Below are 18,885 nucleotides of genomic sequence, written 5' to 3'. Positions count from 1 at the left end.
TTCCTGTATAAATATTACAAGAATTATTATAAGCTTGCATGCTTACTAAGATTACTACGTACTTTTATAAATGTATATAATGTAACCTTTAAAAAAAAGCAATGCGATGAAATTAACTAGATAGATGCTAGATAGATTAAATAGATGCGACTCTACAGCTATTACTACTACTACTACTACCAACAACAACAACAACAACAATAATAATAATAATAATAATAAAAAATTCAGCCTAGTCTAGAGTGAACTGCGCCATGTGCGGATGACAGGTCGGGGCGGACCGTGTGGAAAGTGCGTCTGCGGATCGTCCCTCCTACTCAGGGGGAGAGAGAGATGGCGTGCTTGCTGGAGGCCCCTCTACGCATTAGCGTCTTATCTGTGAGTCTCTGCCGCTTTGTCACTAACAAACTCAGCCTTTTGTGCGTGCATAGTGTCCGACATGGCAGCCAGAACGTGTGTGTTAAAGCATGGTTGTGTGTGTTGAGCTAGTGGGCTTCAGCTGTGTGTGTGTGTTTATGGGGAGGCGAGAGGTTGGCTGGCGGTCACCCGGAATGAGTTCACGTGCCGGCGCGTGGCGTCGCGGGGCGGAGAGGATGCCGTGTGACTCGTCTTCCAACTAGCTTTACTTCATTTAGTTCACCGAAATATTTCTACTTTGAGTGAAAAAACAAAATGACTGAAACGTTAAGCCGGCGATCATGCCCTAGATACGAGTTAGCTTCTGAGTTAGCTAGTCTTGCTAGTCGCAGTGAAGTTGTGTTACTTTACAGGCTTGTTGCTGCTTAGCCGGGGATGGCTAGCAGGAGCTTAGGTGCACCACGTAGTCTCGGGTAAAACAGGGGATTTATTTCTAAAATGTCTAGCTTCTTCTTGCTATAAAGCAAGTCAAACGAGCGTTTTCGCGGTGCAGCTGTCAGGCTAGCAGGCTAAGTGAAAGTAACCGTTCTGGAGGTGGAAACGCCCCCTGTCTTGTTGCTCCTCTGTCCTGATGAAGGGAAAATCTGTTGCGCAGAGGACCAAATCTCTCCATAGTGAATGTGTAGTGCACTAACTCGAGCACAAGTGCTCGCAGTTCATCCTCTCCTTAGTGCGCTGACACAGGAAGCAGGAAGTTGTTTGGATTTTGGCCTGAGGCGGGATCGGTGTGTGTAACATTTTTTCTTTTCGGCATTTCTACTTATTTGATCCATGACTTTACATCCATCCATCCATCTATCAAACTCCATTCAGATTCCATTACAATACAGAATCCCAGTGAGACTCAGAATGGTGCCATGGGTGTGCACTGTCCCTGGTTAGATCTCCGTGTCTCGTATAGGTTTCCTCCAGGTTCTCTGGTTTCTTCCTACCTCCCATAAACACGCAGGTTGACTTGAAACTCAAACAAGTGTAAGAAAGTGCTGTCCTGTGATTTCTTTCTTTCCGTACAACTCTCCAGACCTGCGTGACCGTTTTTTTTTTAATATGTAGGTCAGGGTTGTGGTGGATCTGAAGCCTGTCTCAGGGACACTGGACACGCTCAAGGGCACTTGGCCGTCGCAGGACACCGTACACTCACATTCACATCCTCTGAGTCCACCTGCCAGCATGCTTATCTTGGAATTAGGGACTGTGAGCATTCATGACACCGTTCTGAGCATCATTCTGATTCTAAAACAGAACCTTTTATTTGCTGTTGACCCGGTCACACCATCTGCGTACAAGCGTTATACGAGGTAACCGCTCAGTGTAATGCTATGGTCAGCAATACGTGATTATGTCACTATGGAGTCACCACTACCATTTACATCATATCTAAGGAGATAAAGTAGAAGCAGTGTCTTTTCTCTTTGCCACAGATCACATGTGCTCTACTGTATTCACTCCCATCCCTCCTCGCTGCTCCAGGTCACTTCATATTTGCATAGAGTTAAACCTTTCTCACTTTGTCACGTCACTGGACACACCCATGGTTGCTGTTGTGCACGTCACCAGAAATTGCAGGTCTCGTTGAGAGTGTGTGATCTATACGATATACATCAGTCAGTGGTCCACACATGGCACTAAAAGTAGGCAGGTTTACATAGGGTCAGTGATTCTGTCGCAGATCATCCTTTGCTCAGCACTGGACTGTGTTTAGCGTGGCTTTGGTAGCCACTCAAAGCTGATTGTTTGGAAAGTTGTATATCCGTTATATCCGTGTCTAAAAGCCTGGTGGTGGAGATCATCCTGCCCACTTGTGAGTCGTTACGCATGTTGTTATTTGTAGCGGTGTCCGAGTGTTTGGGGTTTCTGAGAGCCGCTAGTGTCATGCGACTCCACTGTTCGATTAGACAGTAAGACAAATGTCCTGTACCTCCCCAGTTACACTATTTGACACACGAGATGACCATGTTTCCAAAACATTAGATGACGTGCCCTTATGTTTAGTGTTGTTGCTTATGCAAGGTGCTGTGATATGCCAGGCACGAGATTTGAGCCTGAGTGTTTGTTCTGCTTACGTCATGAGGATCTGGAGTTCCTCTAACGTTATCTAAGAAGTCCTGGCCCTTCTAGAAACTTCTGTCCACTGATGAACCGAGTGATCAAGTGTCAGACCTTCGTTTCGGTTGCCCAAGAGAACTGGCGATGGCTGGATTCAGGGCGAGCGGCGGGCAGAATGGGGGATTTCCAGCTGGCGGCTTGCTGCTCGGCATTTCTGAGCTGTTATATTCTCTGGGTTTCGAAGTGGGCTAAATGAACTGATTTTTGATTTGTCGTCTTGTCACTATGCAGGAAGTTACAGCCACCAGTCGCCATTATGTTGACCGGCTCTTCGACCCCGACCCACAGAAAGTGCTGCAGGGAGTCATGTGAGTATATACACCGGCTATCGTCCTCCATCTGTCCTGGCTGATTAATGATCACTCTGTAACCCGTACGTCTACCTGTGGGTATAGGCGTATGTGTCATGAATGTTTAGAGAGTGTGTGTGTGTGTGTGAAAGTGCCTTGTATTTTTTCATATTCATGTTTTACTAGTGTGTGTATGCTCCTGTGTTGTGAACGTTCAGCTTTATTTTTAGCTCGGAGCTCTAGTTACTGCTAACCGCCTGCTAACAGTCAGCTTCATCTGTACTTTTCCACTCCGTTTTAAGCCGCTTTAGCTCAGATTCTTACGTCCGTATAAGATTTGCAGAGCTGCAGACTGAAATTTAGCTTAATACTGAAATGTAGTATAAAAAAAAAAGCTATGTATTGGGCTGACATTTTGAGTGAAGGATGGAAGGCTGTGTTTTGAAATCCACCACTTTTGACCTTAGATCAGGTGAGCTACCTAGGTAAAGCTGGACATTAATCTGTAAAGGTAGCACTACTTATATTGTCCTCTGCTTGAAATATCACCTTGCTTGCATTTCCTTCGTATAAAAGAGCCTGCGAAATGAATAAATATGTCCGTGAATGAATGCGTCCACTTTGTGGCTATACTGCAACAGGATGAAGAGTGAAGACAAGCATTAATGCACCAGACTCACGAAGACAAGCTTAGTAATATTACAGAAACCGGAGTTGTGATAACGGCTCTTTATTTGTCAGTGCCAGTCTTGTAGAGCGTGTTCCCATGGACAAACACTTCTTAAAAGGTTCCGTAGGGCTGTGCATATATTAATCTGGTACTGAAGTCAAACTTGTAAACAGGAAGCGGCTTTCCTCGTGTGTCAGCGGCTAGTGGATACGAGTCCTCAGATTTCAGAAGCGTCACTGATAGTCACATTGTTTCACATTCTAATACAAAGAGTATTCTATTATTATGTACATATACAGATGGGTGGAGTTTCGGTGTTGATTAGGATGTGTTCAAATTGACCTGCTTTAAGTCTGACCTTTTCCTGTGCTGGTAGAAAGGAGCTGACAAATTCTTAGGAGCATGTCCTGAATGTGTATTATGATGTTGTTGTTGTTGTTGTTTTTTACAGTGACATGAAAAACGCAGTGATCGGAAACAACAAACAGAAAGCCAACCTGATCGTGCTGGGAGCCGTGCCCAGGTAGGTGGAGCCCCACATCTGCCCTTCATTCATCCCCCACACATTGTCACAGAGTCACATTGTCCAGCGACATGGCTGAATATAGCAGCGGCTACTTTCCAGACGCACGTGTCTGTAGTAGTTCTGGACCTAATAATATCATCTACCCCTGACACACAGCTTCATACTAATCCTGAAGCTAAGCGCTTATCTTTTTGCCCTGAACTGATTTGGAAATGAGTCTGCACCTGACACTATCCATTTTTATGGATATTCATGGTAGTGGTGCTGATGCTGTGTCCCAATTCACTTACAATTATCCTGACTAGCATCCGAGATCAGAATGAGTGTTTCTGGCCGGCTCTCACAGTGTGGACCTGTGCACACTTTTGCAGCTCGTGTTGCACACTGGCAAGCCAAAGGAGTTTGCGGGTCGCTTTGCTGAATCCAATGATAATATTAACCCTATTGACCAGAACACTGGCACTCCATGCAGCCAGCGGAATGAAAATGGGACCTATTGAAGACAGTATAAACAAATGAATACTTTTATGGCTGTAAGTCTGTTATAAAATGAGTCCCTCTGTGGGATAACCATACACAGAAATTGAACCTGAAAATTCCTTGCTTACTAAAATCAGGATAAGCAACTAACTCACTAACGAACATGTCGATGCTTAACAATAGTGTTTGTCATGACTGTAAATAAGATGCAACTTTAAGAAGTTATGCTTTTGTCGTCTCATGCTCACGATCAGTAAAAGTCTGACCAAATGTTTTTCTTCTGTTGGTCTTCAAGTAAAAAATTTGATCACTGAAGAACTACAGGCATGTTTTTCTTTCATACGTTGGTCAGGTGCAGTACTATTTTTCGAGTGATCAGTCTTTATCTGCTGAAATTTGAAAAGTGGATGACCCCTGGTAAAACGTATACAGTTTTTTTTGTACAGGAACATGTGGTGCAGTGGACCACAGGAAAGGATTGCTAACGATCTAAGCAGTAGTAATGACAATCTGCTGACCGTCACTTATAAAGCAGACGATAAGATACTTCCTGTTGTATAACATTTGAGGCATGTGTTTGTGTGTGTAGGCTCCTGTATTTACTCCAGCAGAGCTCGTCCAGTGCAGAGTTGAGGACAGAGTGTGCAGTGGTGTTGGGCAGTCTCGCCATGGGCACCGAGAACAACATCAAGTCCCTGGTGGACTGTCACATCATCCCCACCCTGTTGCAAGGTCTCTGTCCTTTCCCATTCTCATCTTCCTCCTCATTTCTGTTCGTGCTTGAAGCTCTGTACTGGTCACATGATGATAAGTCGTTTCTTATGTGGCAGGTCTCTTGTGTCCTGACCTGGTCTTTATCGAGGCCTGCCTGCGCTGCTTAAGAACAGTCTTTATCAGTCCTGTTACACCGGTGCAGCTCCTCTACACGGTAAGACGAAAGGATGGAAGAGCACTCACTTGTGGTTTTAAGAGCATCGTTGCCTGCTAGACGTGTTATTTCTAGAACTTTTGTACAGTACAGTTGTGTTCTTTACTCTGTGTATTTGAATTAAAACCCGAGGCTGCATCTATATCGCAGTCTACAGAGTGATCCTAAATATGTGGACGTAGAATTATTTCCTAAAAACCTCCGAAAGTGTTTCCAGTTCATCACCAGGAGCTTGTTTATTATTCTAGATTTTGATTCAAGGAAGTGCTGTGCAAGTCCACTGAGAGAAAAGACTTAAATATCCTTATACAATGTGACATCTGTCATTAGTGGTACAAGAAATTATACTAATAAGTCATAGTCATTATTTCTGCTGTGTTTAGAGCAACAGCAGTTAATAAGCCACATAGACCATATGGGGAGATATAAAGAACAGAAATGTGACAGGTTTTAGAGAAATCACTTTATAGTCTGCTTTAGCGTGCAAACACATCTATTTCCTGTTGCCAGATTGCTGCAGATGTTTATATATAAGTTATTGCTTATGAAATAATTAAGCTTATCATTCATGTGTAAAATAATAGTCTGCCTTTTTTAGGATCATAGTTAACTGTTCAACACACATTAGATCTTACGTGTTTTCAAGTGGTGTACCAAATGACGTGCTACACATTATACACGTACACTATGAGCTCTAGCATCCAGTATATGAATGTAAGAAGGGTATAAGTAGAAGTAGAAGTCGATGGCAAATGCTGTCAAATGCATATGCTGCTAGCTTCAGTAGAATACAGTGAATTTTTTAAATGTTGAAAAAATAAATCGCACAAAGTGGTCTCAGTTAAGACATTTGCAAGACTCGTCCTCGGCTGCCTTGAAAATTTTTCTCATCCGGCATCAGTGCCTGGTAGCCCTGCCCACTCTTCCACTACATCTCACACTTCATTTATTTGGATGAGTGAGTGCACCGTCCAGGTACACTATACTGCCAAAAGGTCCCACCCCCAAATCATTGGGACACTCCTCCAAATCATTGAATTCAAGTGTTGTTTTTCAGCATTTAGGCTCGACCCCTTAGTTCCCCTTAGTTTTGGACAATTTCATGCTCCCCTTCCTGTTCCAACATGACTGCACACCAGTGCACAAAACGAGGTCCATAAAGACATGGATGAGTGAGTTTGGTGTGGAGGAACTTGACTGTCCTTCACAGAGTCCTGACCTCAACCCTATAGAACACCTTTGGGATGAATTAGAGCGGAGACTGCGTGCCAGACCTTCTCGTCCAACATCAGTGCCTGACCTCACAAACGCGCTTCCAAAGGAATGGTCAAAAATTCCCATAAACACACTCCTAAACCTTGTGGAAACCCTTCTCAGAAGAGTTGAAGCTTTTATAGCTGCAAAGGGCGGGACAACTCCATATTACATTCATGTGCATGTAAAGGCATACGTCCCAAAACATTTGGCTATATAGTGTACATGAAGTACTTCAGTGTGAAAACACTACTCACACTATTTATACTAAAAAAATAGTGCATAAGTGTGCGATTTGGGACATTAATTTGATGATCACATAAGATCGTATTCCTGGAAAATTGATAAATGAGTGCAGATGTAGGAATGTAGACATGGCTATGTTCAGGTGATGCTCATGTATATAAACATATACCTCCTTTTATTCTCTTCAGGACCCCACTGTGATCCCTCATCTGATGTCTCTGCTGAGCCGGTCCCAGCGCACACAGGAGTACATCACTCAGATCTTCTCCCACTGCTGCAAGGTAACACACACACACACACTCGACATGATGACAAAATTCATTTGAAACATTGTCGAAAGGTCACTGTATACGTGTGAAGCAATTAAACCACTTTCTGCCGAATTTATGTGACCTTTAAAAAAACACACTTGGACTAATAATAATAGCCTGCAAAAATATTCCTGTGTCTATGAACCAGACATTTCTGCAGTCTCACTATTTTATTTTTTGTGCTTTGTGACCTTTTTGGTGTATATTATTTCCATTACATTCTCAGTTTTCTTTTTTAAATAAATAATGAAAGTGCAAGGAAAGGTTCTTTAGTGTAATACCATAGTTGTTTTGTTGGCATGACAAAAAAGCATAAGTAAGTGGTTTTTATTCAGTAATAGTTTATTTGCACAGCACCTTAGACCTGCACTAGGTCCCCTAGGTTTTGTTTTTTGTTTGTTTGTTTGTTTGTTTAGTGTGTCTGTGTTTGTTCAGTCTCCAGAGCATCAGACGGTTTTGTTCAACAACGGTGCAATCGAGAACATCGCACCACTGCTCACGTCACCGTCCTATAAGGTAGCTCACGAGACTCCACACTCACACACCATAGAACAGTAGTGTGTAATGGTATATGGTGGTGATAACCCATGTTATCCTCTCTACCGCTTCCTTCTGCAGGTACGAATGCAGGCATTAAAATGTTTCTCCGTCCTCGCATATGAGAACCCTCAGGTCTCCATGACACTGGTGAATGGTGAGAGGGTCACTGCTTTTTTTTTCCTCAATATTTATGTTAGCATTCACTCAGTCAGGCTTGTTAATGGTAATGGAGTATGTGATGTATATATTTTTTAGTGCTGGTGGACGGTGAACTGCTCTCTCAGGTTTTTGTGCGAATGATGCAAAGAGATAAACCCATTGAAATGCAGCTGACTGCAGCCAAATGGTAAGAGCCATGCCCACTGCTACACAGCTCTCACACACTGACCACTGACTCTGCTCCTCCTTTGGAATATTTGGGGCGTTCGACATACTGTGCTTATGTTTAGTAATATTTTCAATCCTTGCCAGGTTTGTACTGCCCTCTACTGGTTAAGGATTGATGGTCAACCAGGATTAATGTGTGCCAATTCTCTTTCTTTCTTTCTCTCTCTCTCTCCCTCTCTCTCTCTCTCTCTCTCAGTTTAACATACATGTGTCGAGCAGGAGCCATCAGGACAGATGACAACTGTATCATACTTAAGGTAGCTGATGACTGACCCATCACTCATCTCTCAGTGTCTGCTACCAAAATCATTCTACTCTCCTCTAATACTTTGGTGTCTGAACATAGTTTTACACTCATCTTTAAAAAGTGGTCTGAAGCCCTGTGGATTTATTAGCATTCCTTTAAACAAAGGATATTTATAAGCCAAGACCAGCTGATTCAGCTAAAAAGCTACCAGTTTTGATCAGCATCATGATCACCTGCCCCTTGGTTCAATATTTTCTTTATTATTATTTGTAGATAAACAGTTTTGATGAATTCAAATTTACTAGGGATCATTTAAATCAGTGTTGTCTGAGGCAAGTGTATGAGAGGCCAGGACTCCAAGCATTATTTTACTTCAGTATGTTTATTCCACTTACCCACTGTGTGTGTCTCAGACTCTACCGTGCCTGGTGCGCATGTGCAGTAAAGACCGGCTGTTGGAGGAGCGTGTAGAGGGGGCGGAGACGCTGGCCTACCTGATGGAGCCGGATGTGGAACTCCAGAGGATAGCGAGCGTCACTGATCACCTGGTGGCCATGCTCGCCGACTACTTCAAATACCCCAGCTCAGTCAGCGCCATCACCGACATCAAGAGGGTGAGACACACACATTGATTCCTTTTATTCACTGCCATTTAAAGGTTAACATTTAAAGGCTTCATAAAACATTTATAACTCATAAATAGCCTACCCATTTAGAGGTTTATGTATTTCTATACTGTGGGGAAAGCTGCTGTGATTACAGTGAACAAGCAAGTGTGCATTTAATTTGATTAGGGAGAGATTGTGGCATGGTTAATTACAGCATTAGGTATTTTCCTCGGCTTATCTCTGATAATCTGTCTCTCTCTCTCTCTCTCTCTCTCTCTCTCTAGCTGGATCATGACTTGAAGCATGCTCATGAACTGAGGCAAGCAGCCTTCAAACTCTACGCCTCACTCGGCTCTAATGATGAAGACATTAGGAAAAAGGTTAGGCATTTTCTGCCCCAAATTCTCAGAACAGTGTAACAGAAGCTATGCAAACTGTGCAGTTTATACTTGATAGCCAAAAGTATGTGGACATCTGACCATCACACACACATAGATTGAGGCTCTACCCTAAAAGAGCATCCAAAAAGCAGAAATGGTGGAAATGCGGCTAAAAATTCTGCAAAAGATCAGAAAATACAATTTCTATAAATTCGTCCTTCCACATCTGTCTTCTTTTTTGGTTCATTTTCAATCTCTTCAACAGACTGTTGTGGATCATGTCGTTTTCTCTCCCTGCAGATCACAGAGACGGAGAACATGATGGACAGGATAGTGAGTGGCCTGTCTGAGTCCAGCATAAAGGTCCGCTTAGCTGCTGTCAGGTATCTGACTCGTTTCACACAGCTATAGCTCACATTCAAGACCTTACATATTTCTCTTGTAGGGTTGCTCTGGTCCTGAATCTGTTGCACTGCATGTTTGAATGCTTTTCTTGCTTTTCTTAACACCCAAGTGTGTTGTGAGATGATTCATTCTCATTCACACTGTTTCTACTTTGCAGATGTCTCCACAGTTTGTCGCGATCAGTACAACAGCTGAGGACGAGTTTCCACGATCATGCGGTGTGGAAGCCGTTAATGAAGGTTTGACATTTCAGTATCACTTTTAATAATATTCTGTGATACACACACAAATATAACATATAAAAATCATAGGCTTCTTGCTGAGTGTGTGTGTGTGTGTGTGTGTGTAGTTGTTACAGAATGCCCCAGATGAAGTGCTAGTCATGGCCTCTTCAACACTATGCAACCTGCTGCTGGAGTTTTCACCTAGTAAAGAGGTCAGGGTCTGATACACACACTTGCAAATTTTCCTCAGTTCCTTCACAGTGTAGTAGTCTTGCATTGAGCTTATTTAACTGGAAGCACTGCGTTCAATGTCTACAGCCGATCTTGGAGTCCGGAGTGATCGATTTACTATGCAGCTTAACACAAAGCGACAGTCCTGCACTGAGGGTCAACGGCATCTGGGCTCTCATGGTGAGAAATGCTGTGTTTAAAATCCACCTTACTGGCAGGTCCTTGGAAAGACTGTACTAATCTAAAGGTTATGTGTGTGTGTTTGTAGAACATGGCTTTCCAGGCTGATCAGAAGGTCAAGGTGGAGATCATGAGAGCGCTAGGGACAGAACAACTCTTTCGGCTCCTCTCGGACCCGGACACCAACGTGCTCATGAAGACTCTGGGACTGCTGCGCAACCTGCTCTCCACACGACCAGTGAGACATTTTCTCTCTCACACACACACACGCACACATCAAAACCATATTATGATATACATACACCTATGTGCTGGACTAGACAGACCTGAGAAAGCTTTTGTAACCCTCCTTCTGCGCTCTCTAGTAGATACACTGACCAACAGTCTTGTTAAATGCACCCTTCTACACTATACCTCTAGGCATACTCATACTCTGTCTCTCTCGTGCACACACACCCACACACACACTCACACAAATCCTCTCACTGTGTCTTTTCTAGCACATAGACCAGATCATGAGCTCCCATGGAAAGCAGATCATGCAGGCAGTCACACTGATCCTGGAGGGAGAGCACAGCATAGAGGTGAAAGAACAGGTGAGAGCACAGGCCTCACAGGAATACCACCACTGAGCATGTGAGAAATTCATTTATGCTAACTGTGGCACCTCTAATTAAAGAGGGGAAGCTTTTAAAAAACTTCTGTTTTGCTTCTTTTCAGACTTTGTGCATACTGGCCAACATCGCTGATGGAAACACGGCCAAGGAGCTCATCATGACAAATGATGACATGCTACAGAAAGTCAAGTACTACATGGTATAACCTTCATTTTTTTCAGATTTTTACTGATACAGAGATTTACATCATTTACTCTGATCTTTGATCGGTTTCTCCTCATGTTGTTGCAGGGGCATTCCAATGTGAAGCTGCAGCTGGCTGCCACCTTCTGCATTTCCAACCTGGTGTGGAATGAGGAGGACGGTGAGGCTAGAAAAAATGGTTTAGTATTGTAAATATTTTTAATGATGTGATGGCCAATTTTAATTTATATTATACTAAACATCCGGCAAAATCTGATTCAAGAAAGCAAGACGATAAAACACAGCTCAAACAGGGCTGCAGGGGTGTCTAATCTTATCCGCAAAGGACCGAGGTGGGTCCAGGTTTTCCGTCCGATCAAGCAGGAGCCCCATCTGATTCCACACATTTAATCAGTTAAACTTTCAAAATACTGTAAGGTGTGGCTTCTTCATGGTTGGAATGAAAACATGCACCCACACCGGCCCTGATTGGACACCCCTGCTCTAGTGGGACATTCAGGCGGTCTTTAAAAGAACAGGCGTGACTGACATCCAAAGAGGTCTGGACTCTCCATATCTCAGGCAGAACTAAACACAATGACACGTCAGGATCGTTCAACCTGGATTAGTGTACTGGATTATATTCTTCTCTCGCTCTCTAAGGGTTTTTCTTGGTGGAATATAAATTTGTTCATTTGTGCTTTGTGCCGGTCAGGGCCGCAGTTGACTATCCCAGTTACACTGGAAATAAGGCAGGAATACACCTTGTGTGATTCACCAGTCCATTGCAGACAATGTGCACACACACACACACACACCTAGATGTTTGAGAACAGTGTGAGAGTTCAGGTAGTAATGAGTGAGTGACCAAGTCCTGCTGGCTTTCTTTCATTTCTACAGGTTCCCAGGAGCGGCAGGATAAATTAAGGGAAATGGGTTTTGTAGATATTTTACACAAACTCACCCAGGCATCAGATCCTAACCTCTGCGACAGGTAATACACACACACACACTCAGAGCTACATTGATATTCTGTTGCAGTGGAACATTATTCTCTAAATCTTTTTTCCTCCTTGTCTCAGAGCGAAGACAGCGATGCAGCAGTACTTGGCGTGACCCTGAGCGAAGGCAGGAATTACTGAGAGGATTGGCCTCCCCTTGTATCTCTTCTGTTTTGAGTTTTTGGAGTTTTGTTTTGTTGCACAAGACACCTTTTGAACCTGCAGAGACTCTCCCGATCAATGCCATAACCTAGAGACGCGGTTGCCAGGGGCAATGGAGCGCTTGCGAACACGTCTTCTACTTTTTGTGCTGAACTCGTAGAAGACAGGTTTTGTGTCTTTTTCCTCTGTTGTTTTTTTTTCTTTTTTCTTTTTTTGATTTTGGACTTTGGACAGTGGTGAGGTTAAAAAAAAAAAAAAAAGGACTTTAATCTGCTTGTGCTGCAGTGCCACCCGGTGGTTTGGATGCTTTGGTGCTTTGGACTTCGGACTTCGTCTCACACTGCTAAGCTAAAAAGACTAATGGCAGGGTCAAAGGGAGCATTGCCTCCTTATTTCAGTTTGCTGACTTGTTATTGATATTATTATAATTATTAGCATTAATTATTAATGTTGTTTTAAGAGGGGCTTCATTAAGAGAGGACAAAGTTAAAAAAGACTGCTTTTTGTGGATACATACCTCGTAAATATCTCTCTCTCTTTCTCTCTCTAAATATATAAATATATATATATAAATATAAATATATAAATATATTTTTTGATTTATAATTTCCCCCCCAGATTTTCTTTTCCTTGTGTGCTTTGTTCTATTTGTAGGGGACGAGGACCTTATGGTAGAAGCCGGAGTTTCTTGTGGGGGTGAAATGAGCAGACACGCATTAGAAATAATATAAAGAATTTAAAAAGTAAATGTGTGCTTAAATCACCTTGAATCTCTGCCTTGCAACTCACCACACTGCTCTGGTCACTCTCAATCTGTTGATAACTCATTTTATTCTCTCTTTTTTTCTTTTCTAATTTATGACATTAGATCACTGTTTTCTTTAAACAATACATTTCTGTGTTATTTATAATGCAGTTCTGTGAAAGTTCCCCCCCTTTACCTAAATTGCCTCGGGTTCAAAATGCAAAAGCAGAACATGTCTAAGACTGAGACTAACAGGTGGAAGGTGCTGCTCGTGGTTGTACTGTCCTTGCTGTTCACTAGAGCAGAGTCTGCCTCCTTATTTCCCTTAACCTCCAGCATTCATTCCTTCATTTAGTAATTGACAATGAAATATATGCAGACCACTGCCACGGAGCTTTACTGTCTTTTGTCCTACTTGGGAAGCCACCGGTTGCACTTTGATAATCCGATTTACTGAAGGTACAGTGACGGAGCTAATAACAAATTTCACTCTTAACCTGGCCACCAGGTGGCTTGTAATCCCTAACCCTATCCCGAGTTACATATACAGCGTGCGTGCTGCACTCGGAGTTCATCAACCTGGAAGCTTAGTGTTCACCTACCAGAAGACGATGAGACACTCGTGGTCAGCATTTCATCATAGCTGCTTTTCATCATAGCTGCTTGTCTCATCCAGTAACCTCTGAATCCCTCAGTGTCTGCTGATTGGCACATGTGAGCTCAAATGTCTCAGATTTCACACTTGCATAAGATTTTAAATGAGTGCTTGATGAGTGAGCTACTGAAGAACTTGGGGAGATGGGGACAGATCTGTGAAACAAAAATGTATTCCATATTTCTACACCCAATTATTTTTACTGTGATATGTGCTCTAGCTTGTTTTTCATCTAGCACCCTGGACTGACAACAGCACCACGACAAGCGTCACGCATCCGGGACGGTCAGTTCTGCATGACCTACAACGTGTCCCACCTGTATATCTGACGCAGCTTGTCAAGAGCAGTTGAGTCAAGTGCACTGTCTCAGCGTTTTAGTTCTACCTCCTGACTTTTCCTTGTGGTTGGCCTTTGCAGTTGATCGCGTATTCTGCGGACATTTTATCAAAGCAATTGATCTCAGTGAAATATGGAAAGGATTTGCTTGATGGTCTTGAGCCCTCGAGAAATGAATCACATGCCACATGTGGGTCCTTGGTTAAGGACGTTTGAGTTGAGTGGCTGCTAATTTGGCGTCGTTTCATTTCGTTAGTGAGTCTGTGCTGTATGATCTACAGATGGTCCTGAAAGCTTGCCATGTAGAGCCTGTTTGCTTATTTTTATTATTGATGCTGAGTGTAGTTTTGCCTTGGCTTCATTTGAAAACCCTGCTATTATGTTATTGGGGGCTATTGGCCAAGAGCCACAGACCAGCTAGTGTAGGACTCTACCCATAAGAGTTTGCATTAGAGCTTGAGAGGCTAGTGAATTATATGAACACGATTACTGAGCTCCAGTGTTCCCATAAACCCTTATGATTGAGCAGTTAAATTATAGCATGTAGGCATGTTTGAGTGAAGGCATGGAAATTTCACAGCTGGGCTTTTAAACATTGTAAAGTGTTCTGTCATGTTATGGAGAAAATAGAGGAATCCTCATTTGGTGGTGCAGCTAACTGTGTTAAGTCAGATCATTTGCAGAAGCTGCTGCCTTCCTTTATTATTAGCAACTCCATTATAAGGAACAAAAGACAAATCTCAATCAACACATCACCCACCGTTCTTATAAAACACATTTTATTATTCAGGTAAGGATCTGTTAAAGTTCATTGCAGTTAACAAAATACATTTATGCTTCTGGACCTCCAGCCAGTTTTCCCTTACACACTTCCCATATTTAATAATGCAGGCACATTCCTCATGCAAAAAGATGAGACATGCAGGAACCCCCACCCACCCGAACCCTGACCCAATGTCTCTAAACACCCTGCCAGTCAAAAACAAACCCCTCCCTCATCCCAGCCCCCTTACACAGTTCCTAGGTAAAGACAACAGAATCGAAAATGACATGTTCCTACTCAAGCAAGATGAGGGATTGAGAAGCCCATGCTTTGTGTGCGGACCCCTGTACACTAATAAGTGACACTGTGATGGTGTTTTCTCAAGCTTAGGAACCTTGGTCAATTCCACCTGCAGAAACGTAGCTGCTCATCACCATCACTGTGTCTGAGTTAAGGTGACAGTAAACTTGCTTTCATAGGTTTTGTCAAATGGAACCGAGTGTAGAAATATTCACCTGAGCACTTTCTACTTGTAAGACTCTCGTTCAACATGATGGATAAATAAATAAACAAATAAATAGTCAAATAAATAATAATTGCTAGGTGATAAAAGTGCAGTGCTCATTAACATATGATATGACTGAAACCTTTTTGTAAGAATGAACAGAAAACAAATGGGGAGATGTTGATGGTAATAGGAAAGGCACACGTGGCTGGATGGCTAAAGCTGCGTGTGTTTGTTGTTTTAGTTAAACTTGCACTTGGGGATTTACTCTCCTCTCTATGTCTCTCCCACGTGTGCAGTTCATAGTCTTTTGGCTATTTGGCCTGCCAACTCCTTGTCCTTGACTTTGGCTATCCACCATATGTTAATGGGTCTTTTTAACTTAACTCCCAAATGGACACTATTTGGCATGCTAACGTGCTTTACCACACTCATTCTTCCCACTATTTGGCATGCCAGGCTAGGGCAGTGTGATTTGTAACTGGCATGTTTTGTATTTCTATGTCCCTATTAGTGGTTTGTTTTGATTGTCTTGTTGTAATGCCTGTTGTGGTCACGTTTAGAGAGCAGCGCTCCTCAGAGAACCACACTAGGCTATTGGCCATTATTCCATGTAACATCCACATGCTATATGGCATTATGTATGTTGTGTGCAGTGTGTAAACCAAAAATGAAGGCTACCCTTTCCATATGCCTTATTCTAAATCTTTCTTTTTGTTCAGTAGCCTAGGAATCCTCATGTTAATGAGGGCCATGAGTTAAATCAGTCTATTACAATATACTGGAAAGCCTCTGTAAAGAAGTGGATAGATAAGGCATGACAAAACATGTGCTGTGTGAAGCTGGGATAAGCTCCACATTCCCAGTCTAAATAAATATGCAATGTATGGGTCTCGACATAGACGTGTGTGCTGTCTACTTGTGCTCAAATAGGGAGAAGAAAGTGAGAGTGATGTGTGCTATAGTGTTCACATTCATTCATCTACCTAACTGCTGTGAAAAATCAGAGCAAGTAGATGCATTTGTGACCTATGATTGGCTATACATAAAGCACAAATGTTTTGGCAGTAGAGGGTAACATAAGATTGCAACACACATGCCATCTTCCATTTTCAGGCCTACAAGATCAACATGTACCCATTCAGAAAAACCAACAGGAACTCTTCATAGATCAAGTACTTATTACAAAGTTGTTTGGGTTTGGTTGGTTCGTTACGAGTTTTGCTTGCCATGCACCATACCAATTTGAGCTTTTGTGTGCGTGTCTTATAATGCCACTGGAGAAGAGCTCCTATCTGTCCAGAGTGGCGCATGCCCCTCTGTGCTGATATGGTTGTGATTGGCTGGTATCAGATTTTGGTGTGTTGAGATGGTGCGAGATGCTACCAGGACCAGTTATGAAAGCCACAACCTTGAAGAAAAGCAGATCGCTTTGTCCACTTCTATGGTAGGTGGACCCTGCTTTACTTTATGGATAACACTCAAACTTCTCTTATTATCCTTCCACCCTAATTTGATGTTTTTGATGTGCTGCAGTCCAGCTCCTGGTTGTGCTACTGCTCTCCTCCCATTCACAGTGGTGGTCCTTCCTCATCGATGAAGCTGATGTGCTCTGAAGAGCTCTTTCGTCCTGCATCCCACTCCTGCATCTCCAGTTCCAGCTGAGGTTGCTCAGTGCCAGACATTGCCTGGGCACAGCTAGAGGTCTGCCGGTGCCACGGGAAGCCCATCGACCCCTGGCCATCTCTCAGGGAACACAGCAAGAGAGAGGAGGGGTGTGGGCAGGATGGTGTGGAACAGGGCAGGGTCTGCAGGAGGGGTGTGGAGGTGGAGGAGGCTGGAGAGAGACCAGCCTTCAGTCTGTGGTCACCTGGGGAGTTACTTAGTGATGCAGGTGCTGAGCAATGGGAGTGTGGTGGGGGTGGGTTGTCCTGGGAAGATGGTGGGATGTCTTGTGATGATGGGGGAAATAACAGACCATGTGTGCAGCTGGTGGGGCAGGAGGGGTGTGGTCCTTGACAAGGTGTCAAGGAAGGTGACTGGGAACGGGATGAGGATATAGAAAGGGTGAAGGAAAGAGAGGGGGAAGTGGCGCAAGAGGCAAGCCGGTCTGGAGCTGCCTGCCCATAGCCATTGGTAGGGCCAAGATGGATGTCGTGCTGCCCTGCCCCTGTGCCATCTTTTTGAATAGTCTCTAAATGGGACAGGCTGGCATGAGGGGAGCCATTTGAACAAACCACCTGGGATGGCAGTCTTTGTGGTGGGCTGGTGGGTATGAGGCAGCTGGGAAGACCTACCACCCCCACAGGGTCTGCGATGTCCAACAGGGAGCAGGGTGGGGCTGCAGGAGAGTTAATGGACAGACCACTGCCAGGTAAAGTCATCGGTGGGGGTGGAGTTGAGAGGAGTGGCTGAGCAGCAGTGAGGAACAGCGGGCGCAGGAGGCGAGTCATCTCCTGCAGTTCCTGACTGAGCTGGGAGACCTGTTTTGACAAGCTGTTCATCTGCAGACAAAAACAAGGAAGTTTACTCAGACACTCAACATTTAAAACACAGTATTCATGCAGATTCTACACTGTGTTTACAATCGGATCAGCACCACAACCTCTACCATATCTGTGTCGCTGCCGTACTCAGAATATCTAAGCCAATGTTTCCACTGGGGAATTCTTTTCTTAGGAAATGGTAGGTTTACCTGATAAAATATCAATATCTGCAGCTGCATTAGGTGCACCTAATTACTTGGTGTGTATGTTCCAGTGTCTTTGTGCAATAGTGTGTTCTATATCATACATTTTGTCTTTAATTGTTCACTCATTGGATACTTCAGTAGGAACACTACACTATTACTGGGCCGGATCCTGTTTGCTCTCAGAACAGCCATAATTCTTGGTGGTATTGATTCTAAACAAGTACCATTGAGATTATGGTTCATCTTGACAAGACTGCCTCACATAATTGCTGCAGACATTCATGCTCAATTCTCCCATTCTATCACATCCCAAAGGTACTCTATCGGATTCGGATCTGGTGATTGGGAAGGACACTGAAGTACTCTGAATTTCTTGTCTTGTTCATGGATGTTTTGTGCTTTGTGACATGGCACATTTTTTGTTCTGGAAGTAGCCATTATGAAATGGTAAATTACAGATATAAAGGGTCATGTAAGATATAAGGTAAATTACAGATATAATTAAAGGGTCACTTATGTGGTCAGCAACTATACCCATTCAGTCAATGCTGTAGTGGTTTTTAAATGGCCCAGTGTGTGTTAAGACATCATTACACAGGTTGGGATGGATTGAGATTCATCAAACCATGCCTTAGTCATTCAATTTTCATCTGCCCAGTTTTGTCAGGTGGTCTTTTGTTGTTGTAGGCTGTCCACTTCAATGTCTGTCATGTTGTGCATCCTGAGATGATTTTCTGCTACTCAGGGTTGTATGTATAAAGGTGATAAGAGTTCCTGTAGCCTTCCTGTCAGCTC

At 43.3% G+C, this 18,885-nt stretch overlaps 2 protein-coding genes across 2 annotated transcripts in view; one reads left to right on the top strand and one right to left on the bottom strand.

The window, feature by feature from the left end:
- Positions 1-262: 262 nt before the first annotated feature.
- On the top strand, positions 263-13,003 carry armc8 (armadillo repeat containing 8). Its single transcript, XM_058391444.1, has 22 exons — positions 263-378; positions 2,755-2,831; positions 3,935-4,006; positions 5,079-5,221; positions 5,320-5,417; positions 7,106-7,198; positions 7,664-7,744; positions 7,847-7,922; positions 8,024-8,114; positions 8,352-8,412; positions 8,816-9,016; positions 9,295-9,390; positions 9,691-9,773; positions 9,953-10,034; positions 10,145-10,231; positions 10,338-10,430; positions 10,519-10,668; positions 10,931-11,026; positions 11,151-11,246; positions 11,339-11,411; positions 12,131-12,224; positions 12,313-13,003. Exons 1-22 carry the CDS (start codon positions 334-336, stop codon positions 12,344-12,346), a joined length of 2,022 nt encoding a protein of 673 aa, XP_058247427.1. The 5' UTR covers positions 263-333; the 3' UTR covers positions 12,347-13,003.
- Positions 13,004-15,088: 2,085 nt separating this feature from the next.
- Positions 15,089-18,885, bottom strand: part of kcnh3 (potassium voltage-gated channel, subfamily H (eag-related), member 3) — a 141,761-nt gene continuing 137,964 nt past the window's right edge. The window contains exon 15 of the mRNA XM_058391441.1: positions 15,089-17,902. Within this exon, the coding sequence (XP_058247424.1) occupies positions 16,970-17,902 (933 nt within the window). The 3' untranslated portion in view covers positions 15,089-16,969. The remainder of the gene's footprint in view (positions 17,903-18,885) is intronic.

The sequence above is a fragment of the Hemibagrus wyckioides genome, linkage group LG06 (genome assembly GCF_019097595.1).
Source record: "Hemibagrus wyckioides isolate EC202008001 linkage group LG06, SWU_Hwy_1.0, whole genome shotgun sequence".
In the NCBI taxonomy this organism is placed as follows: domain Eukaryota; kingdom Metazoa; phylum Chordata; class Actinopteri; order Siluriformes; family Bagridae; genus Hemibagrus; species Hemibagrus wyckioides.
The sequence above is the reverse complement of the archived record's forward strand: the minus strand, read 5'-3'. Positions and strand labels throughout refer to the sequence as shown.